This window comes from Pongo abelii, chromosome 9 (assembly GCF_028885655.2).
Source record: "Pongo abelii isolate AG06213 chromosome 9, NHGRI_mPonAbe1-v2.0_pri, whole genome shotgun sequence".
NCBI classification, from domain to species: Eukaryota; Metazoa; Chordata; class Mammalia; order Primates; family Hominidae; genus Pongo; species Pongo abelii.
Genome location: NC_071994.2, coordinates 103,743,499 through 103,767,323, shown reverse-complemented (window position 1 = coordinate 103,767,323; position 23,825 = coordinate 103,743,499). Strand labels below are relative to the sequence as shown.

The 23,825-nt window shown below is 40.7% G+C and overlaps 1 protein-coding gene across 3 annotated transcripts in view; it reads right to left on the bottom strand.

Moving 5' to 3' along the window:
* The window catches only part of ARHGAP42 (Rho GTPase activating protein 42), a 313,798-nt gene that overhangs the window by 223,767 nt on the left and 66,206 nt on the right, over positions 1 to 23,825 (bottom strand). For all 3 annotated transcript variants that reach the window (XM_002822385.5, XM_009246979.4, XM_054524968.2), the window contains exon 2: positions 1,452 to 1,547. In XM_002822385.5, the coding sequence (XP_002822431.1) occupies positions 1,452 to 1,547 (96 nt within the window). The remainder of the gene's footprint in view (positions 1 to 1,451; positions 1,548 to 23,825) is intronic.

The following is a 23,825-nucleotide window of genomic DNA, read 5'->3' as shown; positions in this document are numbered from 1 at the left end:
CACGTCTGTAATCCTAGCACTTTGGGAGGCCAAGGCCGGTGGATCACGAGGTCAGGAGTTCAAGACCACCTGGCCAACATAGTGAAACCCCATCTCTACTAAAAATACAAAAAAAAAATTAGCCGGGCATGGTGGCAGGTGCCTGTAGTCCCAGCTACTTGGGAGGCTGAGGCAGAATTGCTTGAACATGGGAAGCGGAGGCTGTAGTAAGCCGAGATCGTGCCACTGCACTCCAGCCTGGGTGACAGAGCAAGACTCTGTCTCAAAAGAAAAAATAAAAAAATAAAAAATTCCAGGTGTTTCCTATCGACATTGAAGTTTGGGAATCACTGATCACTGTTCTAAGTGTTTATAATATTGTATTTTTATACCCAGAAGTAGGGTACACTTAGTAATATCCTCTAAAATATACATACACATTTTATATACTCTTTTCATTACATGACATATCTCTAATCCAGCCTACAAAGGGACCACACATCTATAAGCTGGAAAATGTAGGGGTCTTCAAAAGGTGGGGGTGGAGTGAGTTATAAGAATCCGACCTTCAAACAATAAAAAGTCAGATATAGATAAAACTTCAGAGTTCATATAACACGACCTCTTCATTTTCTGGGAGATGAATCCTTCTGATTCAGAAAGGATCATGCTTTCCCCAGGGACGATTGCCAAATTACTGAGGCAATGTCAAGGGTTCAAGTCTCCTGATCCCCAGTAATGTTCTGCATCTGCAAGAAAGCTGGTTTAGGGAATCATGGCTGATTTGTTTTCTTTAAAAACAAATATTCTCATTAAAAAAGAAACCAATATTAAGAAAAAAAAAGGAAGACAATTTTTTAAACCAGTGCCTGGTATATTTAATAGTAGACACCTAATATATATTTGTTTGAACGAATAATTCAAAGCAGGGCTGACCTGAGTTATAGAATGATTAAGTCATTTCCTTATGGAAAAAACAAACAAACAAACACAGAGCTTCGATTTAAAAACAATTTATAATATTTTCTTTAGGCCAGGCATGGTGGCTCACACCAGTAATCCCAACACTTTGGGAGGTCGAGGCAGGTGGATCACCTGAGGTCAGGAGTTCGAGACTAGGCTGACCAAAATGGTGAAATCCTGTCTCTACCAAAAATACAAAAATTAGCTGGGCATGGTGGCAGGTGCCTGTAATCCTAGCTACTCAGGAGGTTGAGGCAGGAGAACCACTTGAACCCGGGAGGCAGAGGTTGCAGTGAGTCAAGATTATGCCACTGCACTCCAGCCTGGGTGACAGAGCAAGACTCTGTCTCCAAAAAAAAAAAAAATTTCTTCCATAGAAACCCAAAATCACCCTTATAGTATCGTCAAAGTCAGAAAATACTTTAGATGTTTATTATTTAGGTGTGTGTCTATTTGATTTCAGTAAAATAAATATTAGAAATAGAACTTTCTAAAACAGTAGTACTTACCAATACTAATTTCATCATCTGTTTCAGCATCACCAATACATTCAAACTGGAAATCTTGCAATGACTGGGAAAATTTCTGCACTGCCATAGACAGATCTGCAATTAAAAGTTAAGCAAACAGTCCATAAGGTGAGGTTCCATTGAATCCGGATGAGTTTCCAAATGTAACATTATATAACTTTGATTTTGTATTATATTAACCAGAATCCTTTAATACCAGTTTGACTAATTTAACCAGAAGAATCCTTTAACATTTATGCAGCCAAAAAACACATGAAAAAATGCTCACCATCACTGGCCATCAGAGAAATGCAAATCAAAACCACACTGAGATACCATCTCACACCAGTTAGAATGGCAATCATTAAAAAGTCAGGAAACGACAGGTGCTGGAGAGGATGTGGAGAAATAGGAACACTTTTACACTGTTGGTGGGACTGTAAACTAGTCCAACCATTGTGGAAGTCAGTGTGGCGATTCCTCAGGGATCTAGAACTAGAAATATCATTTGACCCAGCCATCCCATTACCAGGTATATACCCAAAGGACTATAAATCATGCTGCTATAAAGACACATGCACACGTATGTTTATTGCAGCACTATTCACAATAGCAAAGACTTAGAACCAACAACCCAAATGTCCAACAATGATAGACTGGATTAAGAAAATGTGGCACATATACACCATGGAATACTATGCAGCCATAAAAAATGATGAGTTCATGTCCTTTGTAGGGACATGGATGAAATTGGAAATCATCATTCTCAGTAAACTATTGCAAGAACAAAAAACCAAACACTGCATGTTCTCACTCATAGGTGGGAATTGAACAATGAGAACACATGGACACAGGAAGGGGAACATCACACTCTGGGGACTATTGTGGGGTGGGTGGAGGGGGAGGGATAGCATTGGGAGATATACCTAATGCTAGATGACGAGTTAGTGAGTGCAGCGCACCAGCATGGCACATGTATACATATGTAACTTACCTGCACATTGTGCACATGTACCCTAAAACTTAAAGTATAATAATAATTTATATATATATATATATATATATATATAAAAAATACCAGTTTGACTAATTTAACCAAAATTTAAAGACACTATAAATACTGAAAATGGATCTGGTCTGCTCTACACAGTAGAGATTTACTGCTTTAAGAGAGATTTGGTGGCAGATGTGTATTATCTGGAAGCCAGTTTACCAAAGCCTTTATCAAGGAACTACCACTCACTCACCATAAATGGAGCATTTTTATTTTCTTTTATTTCAAGTTCCAGGATACACAGCCAGGATGTGCAGGTTTGTTACATAGGTAAACGTGTGTTATAGTGGTTTGCTGTACCTACCAACCCATCACCTAGGTATTAAGCCCAGCATGCATTAAGCTATTTTTCCTGATGCTCTCCATCCCCCTACACCTCCCCCTGGCCAAACAGGCCCCAGTGTATGTTGTTCCCCTCCCTGTGGCCATATGTTCTCATTGTTCAGCTACTGGAGCATTTTTTCATAAAAAAAAAAAAAAAAAAAAAAAAGGAGGAATGCTACTGAGCTTGCTGGTGAAGAGAAAAAAGCCAACGGTTGATTAGAGTCACCAATAATATTCTGCACAAACTGTGGAAAAAGTAGAAAATGTGTTTTTACCAGTAAACTACTGATTTTGTTCAAGAAGGCAAAAGATGACCTCAAAGGCTATTTACAAATAACTTTGAGACTCAAGTTAAACATACTCTCCAATCCTGACTTCAGTCTGAACAAGGCCCAGAGTCTGCCTAAACCCAGAAAAAGAATTCTTTATTTATGGGCTGAAAAAGAAAAGCCCAGAATAATAAGAAGTAAATCCCCGGGAGTCAACAGCCCAGGATGCAACCTAACCGAGTGATTAAGAATGCAGACTCTGGAGCCAGGCTGCCTGGGTGGAAATCCAAGCCCCACCACTTACTTGCTATGTGACCTTGGACAAATTATTTAACTCCTCTGGGCCTTTGTTTCCTCACACAGTCAAGCACCACATAAAAATATACACCACAGTAGCTACATTAGACTATACTGTAGCTACCCTACACAGGTGCATCTTTTTGTAATCTTTTATACTGTATTTTTACTGTACCTCTTCTATGTGTGGATATGTTTAGATATACATACTTGCCACTGTGTTACAACTGCCTACAGTATTCAGTACAGTAACATGCTGTAAAGGTGTGTAGCCTAGGTGGGATAGCCTACTTCACCATACAGACAAGGTGTGTAGTAGGCTATAGCATCTAGGCTTGTGTAAGTATACTCTATTATGTTTGTACAATGACAAAACAGCCTAAGGATGTTTTTCTCAAAATGTGTTCTTGTTGTTAAGCAATGCATAATTATATATAAAATGGGAAGATGGCATAACCACCTTATAGAATTGTTTTGAGGATTACATGAGTTAATATTTGAAAGGGTTTAGAACTGTGCCTGGCACTTAATAAACCCTATTTAAGTCTAATAAATAAAAATAAATCAACTTCACAGTGCAGCATCAGGAAAATTTTAAAGATCCCATGTCTCAGAGCTACTCTTATCGTTTATGTCAACCCAGCCACAGACGTCTACATCAATAAGAAAATAGAATTTTCTGGAATTCACTCTACACTTCATTTAACAGTGTCTCTTGCATGGGTTCAAGTCTAATATCTGAGTCCTTACATTTAATCAAGCAATAGGAACTGATAAATTCGCCCTCCTTGGCTAAATTTTAGTCAGGCTCCTTTAAGCCTTCTTCTTGACTAGGCCTCCACCTTGTCCCTGACCCTTGCTGGGCCTGCAGAGCCTAGTTTTAGCAAGGATTCTACTAAGTCAGTCTAGAAAGAATCCCCTACCCTCAATATCTGTTCAAACTCCTCATCCCCCACCTTTCTTCAGCAAGAATCCTACCACCGTCGAAGTCTCTTCTTAGTCATTTTACATCCACTCAATGCCCCACATCCTGCTCCTTGGCTATAAATTCCCACTTGTTTCTTGTTGTAGTTAGAGTTGACTCAGATCTCTCTCATCTACTGACATAGTCTTTACACCTGTTGTGATAGTCCTGAACAAAGTCTTCCTTACCTTTTTTACAAATGTCAAAATATTTTTTATTTAACAGAATAATTGTGGTCCTATGCCTAGACATAACCCCAGGACTTACTGTGGCAGCCCCGACATTCATGAAACCCCAAGTCCAAGTACCTATCAACGTGGGCACTCAAGATTGAATAGGTCTCCAAACACGAAGGTCACATTTTGTACCACTGTCAGCCAAGGACCTACCAACACACTCACCAAGGACAATTCTGTAGACCACCGACTTCAAATTTCAGACAGGCTTTTCTTTTTAAACATACATTAGACAGTTTCGTTTTTAATTCTGGGTGCTCTCCCTGAGACTTAGGAAAACCATTCCATTTAACACCCCTTTAGTTGTATATGTAGTACAAAATAAAGGCCTTATGTTCTGCTGGATTTGAAGCCCTAAATGTAATTCCTACAGCAGAGTTGAGACTGGGGATACAAGGGCAGATCAAGATGCTTGGGAACCCTTCAATGGATATCCTTCTTTCTCTCTCCTCCTCACCACCACCAAAAGTTCTTCTGAACTTCCCTCAAACCTAGACGAGCCTGTTTGGAAGCTCTGTCCTAGGGAACTCATGACACAACCTCCCATTTCTTCCCAGACTGTTCTTGACTTCCCATGGCCTCGTACCTTGACTGAAAAAGGTAATCTGTTTTGTCCCTGCACAGAGATCACTGTGAATGCACGCCAGTAATCCCCATCCCCAAACAAGAACACAGTGGCCCACTTATAAGCCACTCTGTCAAGTTACTGAGTATGAGTGCTGAAGGCAGATTAACTGGGTTGGAATTCTGCCTCTACCAATAATTAAGTATCATGACTGTGGGTAAGTTTCATAGCCTCTCTGTACCTCAGTATCCCGTCTGTTAAGTGGAACCACTTCTCAGGGTTATGGTAAGGAGAAAATGAGTTAATATAGATAAAGAACTTAGAACAGCATCAAACACATAGAAAGCACTCAGAACATGTTGACGATGTCCATGTTCAATATCTAAGAAAGGAAAAAGAAAAATTTCAGTTTCAATTATAAAGATGGCAACTCTTGGACCTTACATAACCTTGGAAAGTGCTCAGGACAATCTGTTGATAGCAGTTTCAACTTTTCTTGCTACACTGCAAAGCCATCAAGCTGTGACAGTATTATTGTTCAGCATTTCTGGGTAAGAGACGGGTGTCTATTTCAACTCTTGATGGAATCAAGAATGCATGAATGATCCTTTCACAGTCCTTCTGGAAGCATAATGAGAGACAGGATTATACAAGAAAATATGGCTCTCAACTAGTTCAAATGATAATTCCAAGAATGAAGGGGAAGTCTGAAATATGACACATTTTCAACTTCAAGTATGTTCGGGTTCTTGATCTTCTTCCTATTTATTCTCATTTTCCTAATGTCGAAGTAATGATGAGGTCAAAAAAACCATCAAGGTAAAGAAGTTATGATATTTTCTGGCAGTAATAATGATCAACCTCTAAAATGAGTAATCCAGCTCATGCTTTTATTCTTGGCTCCATCTCCTACTGACTGTGCGATTCTGAATTAGAAAGCCCAATATCTTCCATTAATTTAAAATCACATGAAACAATATTTTTCTAATTGTCTAACTAAAGTTTCTAAACCACGACCCAGCACAAAAAACAGAAGAGCTGTTTCTAAAACCTTTTAAATAAAGTTCATCCACATAATAGAAAGGCCTTGATTTTAAAACCTAATAAATTTTAAAATTTGTTGTTGAGTGTTAAAATATCATACTAAAGAGCCAACTTTTTCTCTTAAATATAAAATGAAAGATCCCATGCCATCTAAGAATCTAGTTTAGACAGGGGTGTCTCTCCCTATTACTACCCAATATTCACTTATTGGTGAGCAAGTTGCACAAGGTAAAGATACTTCACATGCCCCCCCACACCACACACACACACCCCCCACATCCTTCCCATTTGCCTAACTTGAAAGTTAAGCATTGAGTGTCTTCACATGCATTCACATTATAACTCAAAAGAAGTTATACTGGGCTTTAATTAGTCAACAATGTTTTCATATGAATGAGTTAACCTCCGGCTTCCATGATTAGATGATGCTAATGAAACACTAAAACTTCAATTCATTAGAGGAATACAAAATACCTATAATTAAATAAATATGTAGTTAAAACTTTTCTTGCACATAGACTTAAGAACTGTGGTCTCCCTTTTATTTTGGAAGTGTTAATGGAATTGCTTTTACAATGTTAGTTATGGAAGTGGGCTATATATATTTATGTCAGAACAAGTACAACCAGTCAGTCCATTAGTTTAAGGTAGTTCTTCCTAAAATCCAGCTTCTCTGGGATTGGATCTAAGGAAGACTCACAGGAGCAATCTGTCTCGATATATGTGTTGCAGAATTATCATCTTTTCACAGCCATGCAGAAGGCAGACATAATAAAGCAATGAGAATACAAAGGTTAAAATAGAATGTATCCTTCCCTCCTGAAGGGCACAGTCCAGTAGGGGTGTGAGGAATGTAATTAATCATAACAGAGGGCAATCGATAAATTCTCTGACAGAGATTAATAACAACAATACCTAGCACCTGATACTTCTGTAAGCACTTAATATAAATTAACCCATTAGTCCTCACAATAGCGGCAAGAACTAGATGCCAGCACACCCATTTTACAGATTAAGAAACTGAGGCACAGATAAGTTAAGTGACTTCCCCAAGGTCACACTAGCTAGGAAAAGCAGAACCAAAATTTCATCCCAGGGCACCAGCTCCAGAATCCCCACTTCACCACATTGCCACACTGCTTTGCACATAGACCTTAAATAAAGGTGGCAAATAAAAAGGCACATCAGTTTGGGTTGAGTGTGTAGGGGTAGAGTTGTTAGAAGACTCACTAAGAACAGGGACTTGAAAGATGTAGCAATGCACCAGGAAGGCTAAAACAATATGTCTAGAATCTTCCAAAGGGTAGCTTCCATGTACATACTCAACCATATCTATAAAGACTCATACCAAGCTAAGGTACCGGTAATTGTCTGAAACAAGCCTGCTATTCTTTTGTATCTATGTTTTTATTGTTACTCTACCTACTTAGAACATACTTTTCTCTCATTCCCCATTGTGAAAAAAAAAAAAGGCCTTTTTTCAAGATTTCTCTCAAGTCCTCAAGTCCTCATTTTTTCCAAAAAGCTCTTTCTGACCCCTTTCAACGTGACCCCTTTCTCTGCCTTTAACTGCCCATTATGTTGGGATTCTCTGGTGATACTTTAACCTTTATCTCAGTGATTTGTAAACCTAACCTACCCACTTTATTTTAAGTAGTATATTAACGGTAGGAAACTTTACCGTCTATGAATATTAACCAAGTATCCAAGACCCTACCTTGTAAACAACAGCTCTTTTGTTGAAACCATCAATTTCTGCAAATTGGGTAAATACTCCAAGCCCCTGGATGTCTTTTACCCCTCCTTCTTTCTTTTCACATTCTTACAAGCCCCTAATGTGGCTTTTACAGTCACTTGTAAAACATAAGTTATTCACTTTCAGAAATAATGATGATGACAACGTTTTACTACTTAAAAGCAGCTTTAATGTACGCTTTCAATAACAACAGCAATACTGTTGGCAAGATGTCTTACTTTTTCAAAGTTCTTACGTACTTAAATCTTACACAAAGCTATGAGGGCCAGTGCTCTGAAAGGTTAAGTAATAACTTGCCTGGAGTCTAAGAGCTGGACTCCAACTGGAATAGGTTTTCTGCTTCCCAAACTGGATGCTCTTTCATGGCATATCACAGTTAATCCCCAAAGAATGATGGGCATTAAAACTGGGAGGGGCTAGGCATATTGGCTCATGCCTGTAATCTCAACGCTTTGGGAGGCTGAGGCAGGAGGATCACTTGGAGCCAGGTGTTGAAATTGAACCTGGGCAACATAGCAAGGCCTTAACTTTACAAAAAATGATTTAAAATCAGCTGGGTACAGTGGCTTGTGCCAGTGGTCTTAGCTACGCAGGAGGCTAAGGTGGGAAGATCACTGAGCAAACGAGTTCAAGGTTGCAGTGAGCTGTGATCATACCATTACACTGCAGCCTGGGTAACAGAGTGAGACTTGTCTCAAAAAAACAAGAAGAAGAAGAAGAAGAAGAAGAGGAGGAGGAGGAGGAGGAGAAGGAAGAGGAAGAGGAACTGGGAAGGCTATGAGCCTTACAACATTTAACAAATCCTTTACCTGCTATATAAATTTTAAAATAGCAAGACTCCATGTGTTGGATTCTATGAGAGAGAGCTAGCTATGCTGAGCATGGAATAATCTAGCAGCAAATGTATATAAAATGGTCATTATAAAACACCATGTTAAAAGACAAAGGAGCCGGGCACGGTGGCTCACACCTGTAATTCCAGCACCTTGGGAGGCTGAGGCAGGCGGATCACTTGAAATCAGAAGTTCGAGACCAGCCTGGCCAACATGGGGAAAACCCATCTCTACTAAAAATACAAAAATTAGCTGGGCACAATAGTGCACGCACCTGTAATCCCAGTTACTTGGGAGGCTGAGGCAGGAGAATTGCTTGAACCCGGGGGGCGGAGGTTGCAGTGAGTCAAGATCATGCCACTGCACTCCAGCCTGGGAGACACAGCAAGACTCTGTCTCAAATAAATAAACTTTAAAAAAAAACAAAGGAAATGTACGCTCATTCCTCTACTTTCTAATGCCACACTGAATAACATCTTAGGTTTTAAGCTTCTCAAAGATAGGTATATATTCTTCATCTCTTTCTGCCCTTAGTGCCTAACAGAAAGCAGACACTTGAAAAAGAGTGAAAGAAAGAAATGTAAACTAACTGGCAAAATATTCTTAACATTAAGAATTCACTGTAAACAGCTGGGCATAGTGGCTCACGTCTATAATCAGCACTTTGGGAGGCCGAGGTGGGTGGATTACCTGAGGTCGGGAATTCGAGACCAGCCTGACCAACATGGTGAAAACCCATCTCTACTAAAAATACAAAAAAATTAGCTGGGCGTGGTAGCGTATGCCTGTAATCCCAGCTACTCGGGAGGCTGAGGCATGAGAATTGCTTGAACCTGGGAGGCGGAGGTTGCGGTGAGCCAAGATCATGCCATTGCACTCTAGCCTGGGCAAGAAGAGCAAAAATCCATCTCAAAAAAAAAAAAAAATCACTATGAACTACTGAAAAGCTAGTGGTACTAAAAATGCACACGAATATAACAGAAAGCCTTAATAAAAAACACATACATTACACAGCAGAGTAATGTGCTGAGTAATATATATAGCAGAATATGTCAAGGAAACATCAACTAAGCCTTGCTTTTTTAATAACTACAGTTATGTTTTTCGTATGCTCTCAGGGAACTATGAGGGTCAGATTGTTAAATGGAGAAAAGTCAGAAGAGAAGAATACTGGGTGTGGCAAAGTATAAGAAAAACACAATGAAAATATGCCAGTAAAAAACATTCCTATCACTTACTTGAACAAAGCTTTAAAACACAATCTTTGCTATTTTCTGTTTTATATACATGCCTAGAAAATAGTGGTTATCTGATATTAAAAATCAGTCTTCATTAAGAGGGCCCAGAACAAAGTTTGGTATGTAGTAGTCACTCAATAAACGAGAGCCGACCTGAAGGAAATTTGAGTAACTAACAGAAATGGAAATCAAGGAATTCTCTTTCCTTGAAGGCCTTGAGAAACACTGCCACGAAGCAAGGGGCATGTCCACAGGAGGTCATTGGAGACAGCATTACCAGAAAACAATGGAGCCCTGATGCTGTTCTTCATTCCCCTGAAAATGCAAAAAAAGCACAGGCTACCCTATGTCACTACAGTAATGTGCTGTATTCCAGGCTAGAACAACATGGTTGTTTGGGCACTTTAAAGTTGGTAAATCAAGTTAGCCTAACTTTAGGCAGTCTCATTCATTTTTACAGCAGAAGTATATTCAGAGTCTGCATCCCGTTTTGCAGTGGATATATCCACCCTTCTGGCAGGCATATTAAGTTAAGCATCTGTTTTCGATGCCTTATGTGATGAAGGTGCTCAGATCTGGAAAGAAGTCCTTTGATTAGAAACAATCATTCTTTTATGTCACAGACTACGTCTGCACAAGGGTCAGAGGGACATGGATGCCAATCCAGGGATCACCACTTATTGCAATGTGTTTCAGAGCAAGTACTTAGCCCCTCTGAATCATAAGCTCCTCATGTGCAAAAGGAAGATATTAATCCTTTGCAAGACTGTCATGAATATTACATAAAACTGGCTTAGCACAGTGTCTGGTATAGAACAGAAACTTGGAATACTGATTCTCAACAAATGTTAACTATTAAACCATTATTTATTATGATGGCAAATACAGAATATGAAATATTTTCATTGTAAGCATAACATATTTAATCTGGGTATTAAATTACTATCTTCAAGAGAGCTTCAGTGAAAATAAACAGTGGCACTGGCCTCTAATGAAGACCAAATAGTTTGTAATCCCATAAATGATACGTGTCTGGCAAGCAGTTCCAGAAGATTTCGGCCTAAAAATAACAAATAGGAACCAACACTTGGCCAGATTTTATCCAGGTTCTATAAACCTACAAATTCCATAAAAATTAAAAATGAGAAACCACAAAGACTTCACTTTGCTACAACCCAAGTTAAAAATAGAAACTTCAAAGGATAAAATGAACCACCCATCTTCCTACCCTGGGGAAAAAACTTGAAAAGAGTGGGTAAAGAACAGTGGCACAATGTCGTTCTCCAGAGTCTCTTTCTGCCTCAACAACAATTCCTCTGCTGCCTCTCTTGAGATTTCTCTTCCTCAGACTCTTGACTTCAGAGGACTTTCTCTATAGCCACCATGTTTTACCTCAATACTGTTTCTCTTTGTAAAGTACCATCTGTGTTATCTCTACGCAAACCACTCCTAAGTGGTCATTGAAGTTTAGATGCTAGCACCCCAAGCAACATTTTCTGAAATATCTCCTTTACCTTTTTTTGTTTCTTTAACTACAAATACTAAGTTACCCAATATAGAGGAGTTTCATTTTCCTAAGCTTCCCAGTAACTCAGGGGTGGCCTGGCCTGCTTTGCCTGGGCTTCCTGGTCTGTCTACCCACCCACGACCACTGCCCCAGTACAACCACTCACTTCCCACTGTTTGCCAAGCATTTACAACTTACTCTCTTATCAACAGATTCAGTAAGGGAAAGCCTCAGTATGTTAGCCTTAGTTACGGCCCATTTCTCCTTTTATTACCTAACATATCCATCCACCCAAGATAATGACTTTGGAAGGACATTTGGTGTTACGTTATCTTTTATGTCACGTATGACCCTATTGCCAGCTCTTACAACTTCCTTTCTCCATCCTGCCCTTGTTGGTGTCATATACATGTGTGGTTAGATCATTACTAGTTTAATTTCCTTTTTTTTTTTTTTTTTTTTTGAGACAGAGTCTTGCTCTGTCACCTGGGCTGGGGTGCAGTGGCGCAATCTCAGCTCACTACAACCTCCGCCTCCTGGGTTCACACGATTCTCTTGCCTCAGTCTCCCAAGTAGCTGGGATTACAGGAGCCTGCCACCACACCCGGCTAATTTTTCTGTATTTTTAGTAGAGATGGGGTTTCACCATGTTGGCTAGGCTAGTCTCAAACTCCTGACCTCAAGTGATCCTCCCACCTTGGCCTCCCAAAGTGCTGGGATTACAGGTGTGAGCCACTGCACCTAGCCTTTAATTTCCTTTTAAAGGACATACTAAGCTGTTACCTTCTAGGCTAGTGAAGGATGTCATCTTTCCTCTATGTTTTTTGACTCATCCTTTCTCTCAAACTATTCTTTGCACACTCAAAATGCCAGCCAAACAAACCAATCTAAACTTAGCTCTCTCAACATCCACAAAGTCATTGTCCGCGTCAGAAACAGCCCTTTGTCTATGCTATGACCTTCAAAGTCTTCAAACAGAGAGGTATGCACAGCTGCAGGACTGCAAATCTGCATCATACCATCCAGAGGCTACAATAACATTAAGATTCCAAGATATGGTCTGCAAGAGCTTCCCAGCTACACTCAAGGATGGTGCATGTGGTTAATTTCAGTCCTATTAACGTACCTTTAAAACTTGCCACTTTCTAGATTAAATAATCCTGAAATTACCCTAGGTAATACAATCAGTGCAGTGTATCTGCTGATTTACAGATACCAAATGCTGGGTGCCTTATGGTATGTAGTCAGAGGTTCAGAAAGCTATGGACACTCTTATTGCATCTTCCTGGGGCTACAGCTTTTATTTGAAAATTGGGGAGAAGGAAGCCAAGTAATTTTACACAGTTTTGCATTTTTTAAATGCATATATTGAGGTAAAGCCTATTTCATATGAATTAGCTTGTACCTGATATTTCCTCTGAGGCAGCCAGTTTGGGCTATGTCCCCAGACTACTGAGAAGGTACTTTTCCCCTCCTCTCATACTAGATGTACTTCAGGAGAAATCTTTGAGAAATATTGCATTAGTGTACTCTACCTCCTTTTTTGTATGTCTACTGAAACACCCTAGACAATGATCCCTTTTATTATTATACTTCTTTCTGTCTGAATCTTATAACTCTCCCTGAACAGCAAGGTGTGGAGGGCAGAGAACCCCTCCAGCCTTTACTGCACCCAACACAGGACCTTGAAAACAGGAAGCTGTCAATAAACAGAACTGAATGTGGGAATTCAGAGTATTTAGGAGAGGTAAATTAAGGCCTTTTTAAGATTGGCAGAGAGCAATTAGAGATAAGAAGCCAGGTGCCTAGACACAGGCTTGCCCCTAGCTATAAAAGGTGCTATGAGGAAGAGAGGAAAACCAGAGCCCCAGCAAACACACAGACTTAAGATCTGGACATCAAATCAAGCCGATGAGATGTGAGGAGCCAGAGAGAATGGCCAGAAGGTTCTTTCATTTAAGATCTTTAGCAACCTGCAGGGTGGTGGGGGTGAGTGGCGGACACCTGGCTGCTGACAAAAGCAGCCGGACATTTTACCTGCTAACCTACAATCTCAACACTGCCTTATAAAACATCCACTATAAAAATGATCCTGGTGGTCTATTCAAGCTTGATGGAGTGAGCATTCAGTTAAAAAACAAACAAACAAACAAAAAAACACTAAAATTTTTCACAAATATAAATCATTAAAGAAAAGGCTGGCACGGGCTTCTATTTCTTTGCATAACCTTCTAATACAAATAGATCTAATTAAAAAAATATTTAAGAGTGAGGATATTGGTGTCAGACTCACTACTAGTTAAACTCTGTTTTGCTAGGTGGCCAAGTTAGGTTACTTAAGCTCTGCAAGTTTCAATTTACCTATCTATAAAATGGGAATAATATTAATATACTTATTTCATAGGATCATTGTGATGAGCAAATGAAATCATGCATGTAGAGTTCATCATAGCACATAGTAAGAGACTGATAAACTATCATAATTATAATTACTATTAATTTTTAAAGAGGTAAACAATGACTGGAAAGACATGTTACTTATTTGCTCTCAGTTACTAAACCTACGTATCAGCCTATTTCTCTGGACCTAAAAAGATAACTCAACATTTTATGATGCAGCCGCAGTGCCTGCCAATCAAGGAAAAAACTGTAGTGACAACAAAAATCATTACAGTCAAATTGTCCCTATTCCAAAAGGTAAACTGATCATTTACTTAAGTGCATTTTCATCTCAGCTTTTTAGCATCATGCATCATTAATAAAAGTTATGCAATACATATATTGCCTCCAAAGACTAGGTTTATTACTACAACTTCAAAAAAGTATCATCTCAGTAGTTAATAGATACTGCATTCCAGCATGCCTTAACAAAAACATTCCCGGATCCAATAATAAAATCTGTTTACCGAAGCAAAGAAACAAGTTAATACATTCACACAAACCTCCAAAAACTTTCCCAAGTACAATTTAAATGGAGTGACAAGCTTAGAATGTGATTATAGCTTAAGTGGCTATGTTTAAGTTGCTACATTTATTGTTACAGCATATTTGGGTCTTCACTATTATATTTTTATTGATTTTTCTTTGATCAAATGAAAGTGTATAATATCAGATAATGTCATGGCTATACATAAACAGTATGGTTATGCCAAAAAGAATCTTTTCACAAAGCAATATGACTAATGTACTCTTAAAGACTGGAAATATTTTATAACGGATGGTAACTGAAAGAATACATAAACCACTTTCTTGGACAAGATGTGGACGAATGCTGGCATCATGCCTCATCTTTCCAAAAAGAAACAAAAAAGCACACTGTCAAACAGGGTTGCGCCTGGGCCGCCAGGGAAGTAAAGGCACAAAGATCATTATTCTCCATTTACACAGTGTTTTTTTGTGAGTCGATTTCAAGAAACTCATTATCCTACATGTTTACAGACTTCATTTTTCTGCTATCCTACCCCATTTTGACATACTAAAGCAATTTTTGAAACTATTTTGGAAAAAACGGCATTTTTAAATTGCAGATTTCATTATGTACCCTTACAGCCACCCCATTTTTAAGGTATCACAATAGAGATGATGATTTTTGGCGAACTATACTATTTTATGACTTTTTCTGTTCTAATTTAACTTCCAAGTGTTCCACTTTTAAGAGATTGACTTACTACAGCCATCTCACCACCTTAAATGCACATGATGGGATTTTTCAAATCATATTAATATTTATAGCCCTTATCTCATTTGAACCCTACTGAGGAAATAAGCTGTGTAGGTAATGATCTCCACTTTACAGATGACGAAACTAAGGCTCAAGGTTAAGTGACTTACCCAAACAACAGAATCAGGACAGGAATCTCAATCTGCCATGTCCAAATCAACCCTCTTTCTATACCATCTTAAATAACTATGGATGTTCCTTTTAAGCCTGTAATTCTACCATACTGGATTTAGCTCAGTAGCAAATAAAAATTTCATTTTCACAACATCATTTATAATTTTCATGTCTTATTTACCACTTTCTCACTTTAAAAACTCTCATTCTTATTGATCTTCCTATATTCTCACCATGTAACCATTTTAACTGCCAATGTATTATATATTTACATGGAATGATTATTATAAAAATCCATAAATGTCTTTAAAGAAGATATGCATCTTATGTTTAAAGTATTATTTTTATTATTATGGGGTGATTCATGATACTGGTCAGAAAGCATAAAAATAAATCTCAATCTTTTATTCTAAAAACTAAGCACAAAGTAAAACTCATTCACCTCAAATGCTGTGCTGTTTATTTGAGCCATTAACATGTATGCACTTCAATGATCTGTACACAGACAGCAACTGCCTGCTGTGATTCTGAATAGTGAAGATTTTTATTTAGCAAACAGAACTGAGGAATTCCAACTGTGTCAACTTGTGCAACTACGTCTGGCTGTAGAGCTTTCCAAACTTTGGAAGACATGTTATCTCTAATTATCATCTTACTGAAAATAATAGAGACTTTCATACAAATGATACACACAATTTATGCCAGGCTTTAATTAATCAGCATGTAATCGGCCTATGATTAGGTCACCATTCAATTAAAAAACTTAACAAATGTATATGCTGTTTTCAACTCTCTAAGCATTTTTGGCTTACTTCAAAACTTCTTATCATCAGTTCCACAAATACTACAAATTTTAGATGCTGTCATTTTTATTTACTACAGTTCATATATTCTAAGATGATAAATTGTATTTAAAAATATATATATTTTTTGAGACAGGGTCTTGCTCTGTTGCCCAGGCTAGAGTGCAGCGGCATGATCATTGCTCACTGCAGCTTCAGCTGCCTGGGCTCAAGCTATCTCCCTGCCTCAGCCTACTGAGTAGCTAGGACTACAGATATATGACACCATGCCCAGCTAATTTTTTTTTTTTGTAGAGGCAAGGTCTCACTGTGTTGACCAGGCTAGTCTCGAGCTCCTGGCCTCAAGCCATCCTCCCATCTTAGCCTCCCAAAGTGCTGAGATTACAGGCATGACCCACCACGCCTGGCCAAAGACGATATACTGTAAGACCTCTATCCAATTTTAGAAATGCTAAAATATTAAAACTGTGAAACTTAGATTCAGTGAGTCATAGTGTACCTTTATATTTTATATTTCCAACAGTCATATTAAATAATGACATTATATAGAGCATGACATTGTCAATTAAGGAAAAGCATTATCCCTAACCTCAAATAGTTAATAACCTAATGAGACAAACAGCATATACTGCACTGCCTCAACTTCCTTTTCCTGTCTTTGAACACCACAAAACCTTAACACCATGAAAAACCTATCTCGTAAATAGATCTCTGTTGTCCCTGTTATGGCAGTGGGAAATAAGAAATAAGTTCTTTCTTAGTTTTTCATTCCTGCATATCTAGGGCCTGAAGCCTTCAACCTACTACCATTCCCTTGGGTTTGTTTTTGGCAGAGGCTCTAAGCCTAAAACACGACAATGAGACTCAAAGAAGGCAACGAGCTGACAATGGCTACCAGCAGCTGCTTATTTATATAAGTCATCTGAGAACCCTAGAAATGCTCAAACAGTGGAATTGTGTGCAATATTTTGGAAAGGGCTCTCCAGATAATGAAGTAGATAGTACCAATATCTCTCTGTATTTTCAGGATGAAAACGCATAAGAAGAGATGTACATCTGAGAAATGAAATTGTGTATACTGTTACTGCTTTTTCCATATGCTCATAACTTTTTAAGTATGGAAAATTATCTATAATCTAAGACTCACATTCACATTCAGATTCTGTGTAGTGTAGGGACCCAGCCCCTTGTGATTCAAGGTCAATGACTTTTATGATAAATGAAGTAAAGTTTGGGCACTAGTTGCTACCAGGTCTGTGGTGGGGATGGGGCAAGAGCAAGCATTGTCTTCAGCCTCCACATATGTGCATGCACACGCATGTGTGCACACACACTCTTACACCCTAGCATTTATCACTATTTAACCCGTAGCATATTTTACTCACTAATCTGCCACCCGTGCCCCCTGCCATTAGAATCTAAATTCTATGAAAGCATAAATGTCAGCCTATTTTGCTCACTGTTCAACAAACAGATTTGGGCCTAGTATTTAAAGGCACTTAGCCAGTTTTCCATAAACAGATGAATGAGACCAAAAGCATCCAGAGTAAAGTCCTCCAATAGTGGTCCTCTTAAGATATGTATATCCTATAGTGGAATAAAACTGCATAAGCACAGCACTTTTTTATTATTACTTTCATGTGAAAACAAATACAAATAAATTACAGAATAAAGTAAAAAATATACTTTAATGAAATTTTGGCTAGTCATTAACAGAATAAAGCTACGTAGTGATTACTCTTATTGGGCAAGAGGGGTAGGTGTTTAGAATGGGGTATGGGTTCCCTCTGTTCTCCCTTGCTCCCTTGAGGAGTGATTTTATAGTAGAAAGCATTATACTGGAACTAAAGCATCACAAACAGAAACAGTATTCTTTTTAAAAATATATCTATAAAGAAATTAATGTTTTCTACTTATACATTTCAATATTAAACAATTTTCCTTAAAGCTAACCTGAATCATGTAATCAAAGACTAAAATTAAGTTTTCCCAGAAGTTTATTTTCTACAAGTATGGAATAGAACTCAGCAAGGAGAAAGAAGATAATTAGGAGTGGCCTGAACGCAAGGTTCCTTAAAGTACCAGTTGGTTTCTGAGAATCATTAAAGTAAGCACCTGACATGAAAGATCTTCATTTCCCTACTAAATATTTCAAGCATGTCTGATTTCTAGGTCACTGCTCAGGGCCTTAATTCCAAATTGAGAAAGATTTCTTTAATGTTCCTCCACAATCTAGTAGTGTTCATGTTTACAATGAATGGTAAAAACTGTATTCATACATACAGATAAAACCACTATAGTTAAGGGGAATCTTACCAATTTGGTGAGGAAGATTTTTTTTTTAACATCTCCCATATTAACCAGTCTAAATTTAATTTAAACCCATTTTATCATGTGGTTATAAGTAGCACTAATGGGAATTAAAGTTAAAGATTTACAATTTAAATAATCATCTGGGGCCATGTGGCCAAAATAGCAGATTAGAGGCAGCCTCTGCCACTTGGAAAGACAAAATATTGAGTTGAAATTCACACTGTTCACTTTTTTCCAAGGAGCAATGCAGGAACTTAACAGGAAAATGGGAAGAAACCAAAGACTCTTTGAAAGAAGCTGCAGGCTGCAGTCTACACTGAGAGCCAGGCGGAAAAACTGTAAGTCTCCAGAGTGTGAGAGAGGAAGAGACTGCCTCCAGGGTGCACATTCCCACCGGGAAACCTGGCAATCCAGCCTACAGAGGAAGGCCTTAATCCTACCCAGTGTGGGAACTGATATAGCAAGCGGTGGGGCATGTAAAAGTAGGAACAGCAGCAAGAAGAGCCTTGCACGCACTTCCAGTCTCCAGCACAGACGGAGGGGAAACCATTCCTGATTCTGACAGGGGACCTCACAGAAGTCTGCCAACTAACTCAGGCAGTGGCAGCAGGTTGAAAGAAGCACTCAAATGAAATTCATAATATAATCTCAAGTGGGGACAAACTCCCTTAGCCAGAACCAGGGGGTGAGTGGAAAGCACTTTCCTTTAAATTGCTCCAGCCACAGGCACAGGAGCTGGGCACCCCAGCTTTGTGGGCAGATGAGGAGTGGCATGGCCTGAAAGCCAGTTCCTGTCTCCAAGGAAAAGAATGATGGCCTGGGACAGTTTTGAGCAAAGACGGCCTGGAATTTAGCTAGCTGCTGCTAGTGAACACTGCAGGTGAGAGACCTGCCTTATCAAGTGCATGGGAGCTGGGTGAGGCTTCCTGCTGCCTGTTACTCCCCACTCCCTCAGCGAACTCTTCTGTGCAGCAGAAGCTACACTCCTTCCTGGAACATCACCCAAGTGGCCAGAGAACCAGTCCCCTCACCCCTACAGGGGCCTCGGCTTGCCCTGTACACAGAGAATCAGAGCAAGGGCCTGCCTGACCCAGCCCCCACCTGGCTTTGCCCCTCAACCTGCCCTGGTAACTTAACACAAAGGACAGAACTTCTGGGAGCCCTATGGCCTCAATCATCATCTGGAAACCAGAGTACATCCCCTGGGTAACATAAAGCAAGCACAAATCCCACCACTACTGTGGCAGCTGACATTCTCTTGCGAGCATCACCTTCTGGCTGGAAGCCAACCAACACAGACCATTACAGCATCCACAGGTACAATAACACTGCACCCAGGAAGGAGAAAACTTGTGCATGAGCTATCACTATAGCCTGCACCACCCTGGCTAACCAGAAGGTCCTGAGTCTGTCCACATGACAAGTTCATTACTATTACAACCAGAATTTGAGAAAGCCAGCAAACTAAGACTATTTATAACCAAAAAATCTCAGAGTGTATGTCACTCCCCTGCTGGCCCCATCAGAATGGGTGCTGGTACCCACTGCTGAGAGGGTTGAGGGCAGGTTACATCACTGGATTCCTTGCAGGCATTCCCCAGCACCAGCCTGAATTACGGCAGACTCACTGGGTGGCTAGACCAAAAGGAACAACAGTAGTCACAGTAGTCTGGCTCTCAGGGACTCCCACTCCTAGGGAAGAGGGAGTGCCCCACATTAAGGGAACACCCAGTAGTACAAAAGAATCCAGATAGCAAGCCTTGAGTCCCAGATCTTACCACTGGTGAGAAGTTTCTTTCAGCAGTGGCACAGTTGCAGTGCTGTGCTCAGCTAGGATAGTCTGCAACAATACCCCAACAGGCAGGCAGCTCTGGTGCTCATGAAGGGTCTTGGAAAAGGGAACTTCTTTTACCCCTCATCCATGACTGTGAAATAACTGGGGCTTCTCTCACTGGAGCTTGGTGTGGGTGCACCTATAGATAACCTTTCTGGATCACTTCAGGTTGACTACATCCCCCGAGGTGGAGCACCCTCCAGGTTCAGGCTTGCACGAGAGGCACAGTCACAATTCCTCTCTGCTTGGAACATCAACATTTCTGCAGATTAAAAAAAGGTACCTGTTGGGCTGGGTGCAGTGGCTCATGCCTGTAATCCCAGAACTTTGGGAGGCCAAGGTGGGTGGATCACCTGAGATCAGGAGTTCAAGACCAGCCGGGCCAACCTGGTGAAACCCCATCTCTACTAAAAATACCAAAATTAGCTGGGCATGGTGGCAGGCACCTGTAATCCCAGCTACTCGGGAAGCTGAAGCAGGAGAATTGCTTGAACCCGGGAGGCAGAGGTTGCAGTGAGCCAAGATCGCACCATTGCATTCTAGCCTGGGCGACAAAGGGAGATTCCGTCAAAAAAAAAAAAAAAAAAAAAAGGTGCCTGTCTGATCTGAATAACCAGAACACTGGGATAGGAGTGTGTCTGTGAGGTGGATCACTTCCCTGCTGGCCTGGTAGGAGAGCTGAGGTGGCTCCCCCTTGCCTGTGTTAAGACGTCAGTGTGTTTCAGTGAGGGCTTTCCCAGCTGCTACCTCTGTCAAGGCTGGGACCTCCATCCACCACTGGGTATTGCATTTACCCATCTACTTTAGCTACAACAGGTTTCTACCCAGGAACACCTCTCCTGCTGGCCTGAAGACTGAACTAATCAACCCAGCAAATAAAATACTGCAGAAAAATAAATAAATAAAAAAGTATAAATTAGCTGGGTATGGTGGTGCATGCCTGTAGTCTCAGCTACTCAGAAGGCTGGGACAGGAGAATCGCTTGAACCCAGGAGGTGGAGGCTGCAGTGAGCTGAGATTGTGCCACTGCATTCCAGCCTGGAAACAGAGTGAGGCTCCGTTTCAAAAAAAAAAAAATATATATATATATATATATATACACACACACACACACTATATATATATATATATATATATATACACACATACATACACACACATCAGCCCGGCACATGGCTCACACCTATAATCCCAGCTCTTTGGGAGGCCAAGGCAGGAGAATCACCTGAGGTCAGGAGTTCAAGACTAGCCTGGCCAACATGGTAAAACCCCATCTCTACTAAAAATACAAAAATTAGCCAGGCATGGTGGCAGGCACCTGTAATCCCAGCTACTTAGGAGGCTGAGGCAGAAGAATCGCTTGAACCTGGGAGGCAGAGGTTGCAGTGAGCCAAGATCATGCCATTGCACTCCAGCCTGGGTGACAAGAGCAAAACTCCATCTCAAAAAAAAAATAAAAAGTATACATCAAGGAAGAATGAAGAAAGCTTCAAGAGACCTCTGCCATTCAAGACCTATAGGAGATGGCTGTTAGATATGAGTTCTAAATTTCTCTTCAAAGAATCAATATGTCAGTATGTTCAGTACTTTGCCTTCTACTTTTAAACTTAACTTCCTTATAAAGCAACCATATTCGATTACCTGCTCCACCCTGACTCATTCTGACTACCTGCTCCACCCTGACTCATTCTCCACCCTGACTCATTCCGATTTCCTGCTCTGCCATAACCATTTTTCCCGCCAAACCACTCACCCTGTCACTCTCTTTAAATTAGCCAATTGTAATTAGTTTAGCCTGTGCAGTCTAACCCTAGCCAATAGGGGAACGACACAGCAGCAGGGGCCACGTGCATCAGGAATAAGAACCCCTTCCCCTCCCTTGTCCAGGTGTGCACTCAACATTGCTCCATCTGTAAGGGCACACCCTTCTATAGAAGTACATTGCCTTGCAGAGAATTAAAAATAAAATTTTATATTCCAGTGCTATTTCTGTTGCAGCACCAAAACTTTATTTATAACAATTTAGGGGCTCATCCAGGATTACATTCCCCTCTGGGGGGCAGTCTCTGGTTTTCTCTCGTGAGAAGGGGCACCCTGCCCCCTTGTGGCAGCCTCAGGGGTGAGAAATCAGGACCCAGTGTGAGGAACAACCCGAGCTCTCAGCAACGCGGAAAGAAACTGGCCAGCAACCTAGCTTAAAGTATCCTCACATACTGTGGCGACAACTCTGTGCACGGACCAAAGAAGGGGAAGCTGCGGGAGCCGATGAAGTACCTCCTTGGTGGTCAAATTCTGGAGGGCTAAATGTGTGTGGGGGTGAATGATCACAAACGACCCTACTTGCGGTGTTGTTCCTGTGGATGGTGACAAGTCCTACTGCTGGACGGAGCGAGTGGGTCCTCTCTGTGGTTCTGTAGCTACCTCATATGGCTTAAGGCGGATCCTGCGGTGGAATTTATATCGGCACGCCTATCGGCAACACTAAAAGGGGCCTAATTCTCCCTTGGGGGAGCAGCCAGAGAGGACAACACGAGTGGGAAGTGTGCACGGGACCTTCAGAGGGGGAAAGGGAGGAAACAGGTCAACCTTCCAGGGCAGGCAAGGCGAGACATCCCTGGTTTGAGGGGTTGAGCCTTCCGGGGCAGGCCAGGCGAGACATGCCTGGTTTGAGGGGTTAGCCTTCTGGGACAGGCCAGGTGAGACATCCCTGGTTTGAGGGGTTGAGGCTTCTGGGACAGGCAAGGCGAGACATCCCTGGTTTGAGGGGTTGAGGCTTCTGGGGCAGGCAAGGCGAGACATCCCTGGTTTGAGAGGTTGAGCCTTCCAGGACAGGCAAGGCAAGACACCCCTGGTTTGAGGGGTTGAGGCATCCATAAACTTCAGGGGGTTGAACCTCACATAAGCCTCTGGTAGTAAGAAAAGTATTCAGAACTCCCCTTTCCTTTCTTCTCCGGGGAAGAAAGAGTAGCTCCACTCCCACCGGTCCCTCCCTTAGGGAAGGGGAAGGAGAGGGGAGAACAGCAGCATAAGCGGCTGGCAGAGGCAGAGAAAGAGACAGAGAGTCAAAGAGAAAGAGGGAGAAAGAGAGAGGCAGAGAGAGAGAAAGAGACAGAGAGACAAAGAGGGAGTCAGAGAGAAAGAGACAGAGTCAAAGAGACAGAGAAAGAGAGAGATAGAAGTAGTAAAAACAGTGTACCCTATTCTTTTAAAAGCCAGGGTACATTTAAAACCTATTTAATTATTGAAGGTCTTCTCCATGACCCTGTAACACTCCAATACTACCTTGCTGTCACTGTAAACAAGGGGGTAGCCCAAAAGCACTGAGGCCACTGAACCCATAGCCTTCCTAATCAAAAATCCTTAACCCAGTAACCCGTGGATGGCCCAAATGCATTCAATCTATTAGCAGCAACTGCTTTGCTAACAGAAGAAAGTAGAAAAATAACTTTTGGAGGAAACCTCATTGTGAGCACACCTCATCAGGTCAGAACTATCCTAAGTC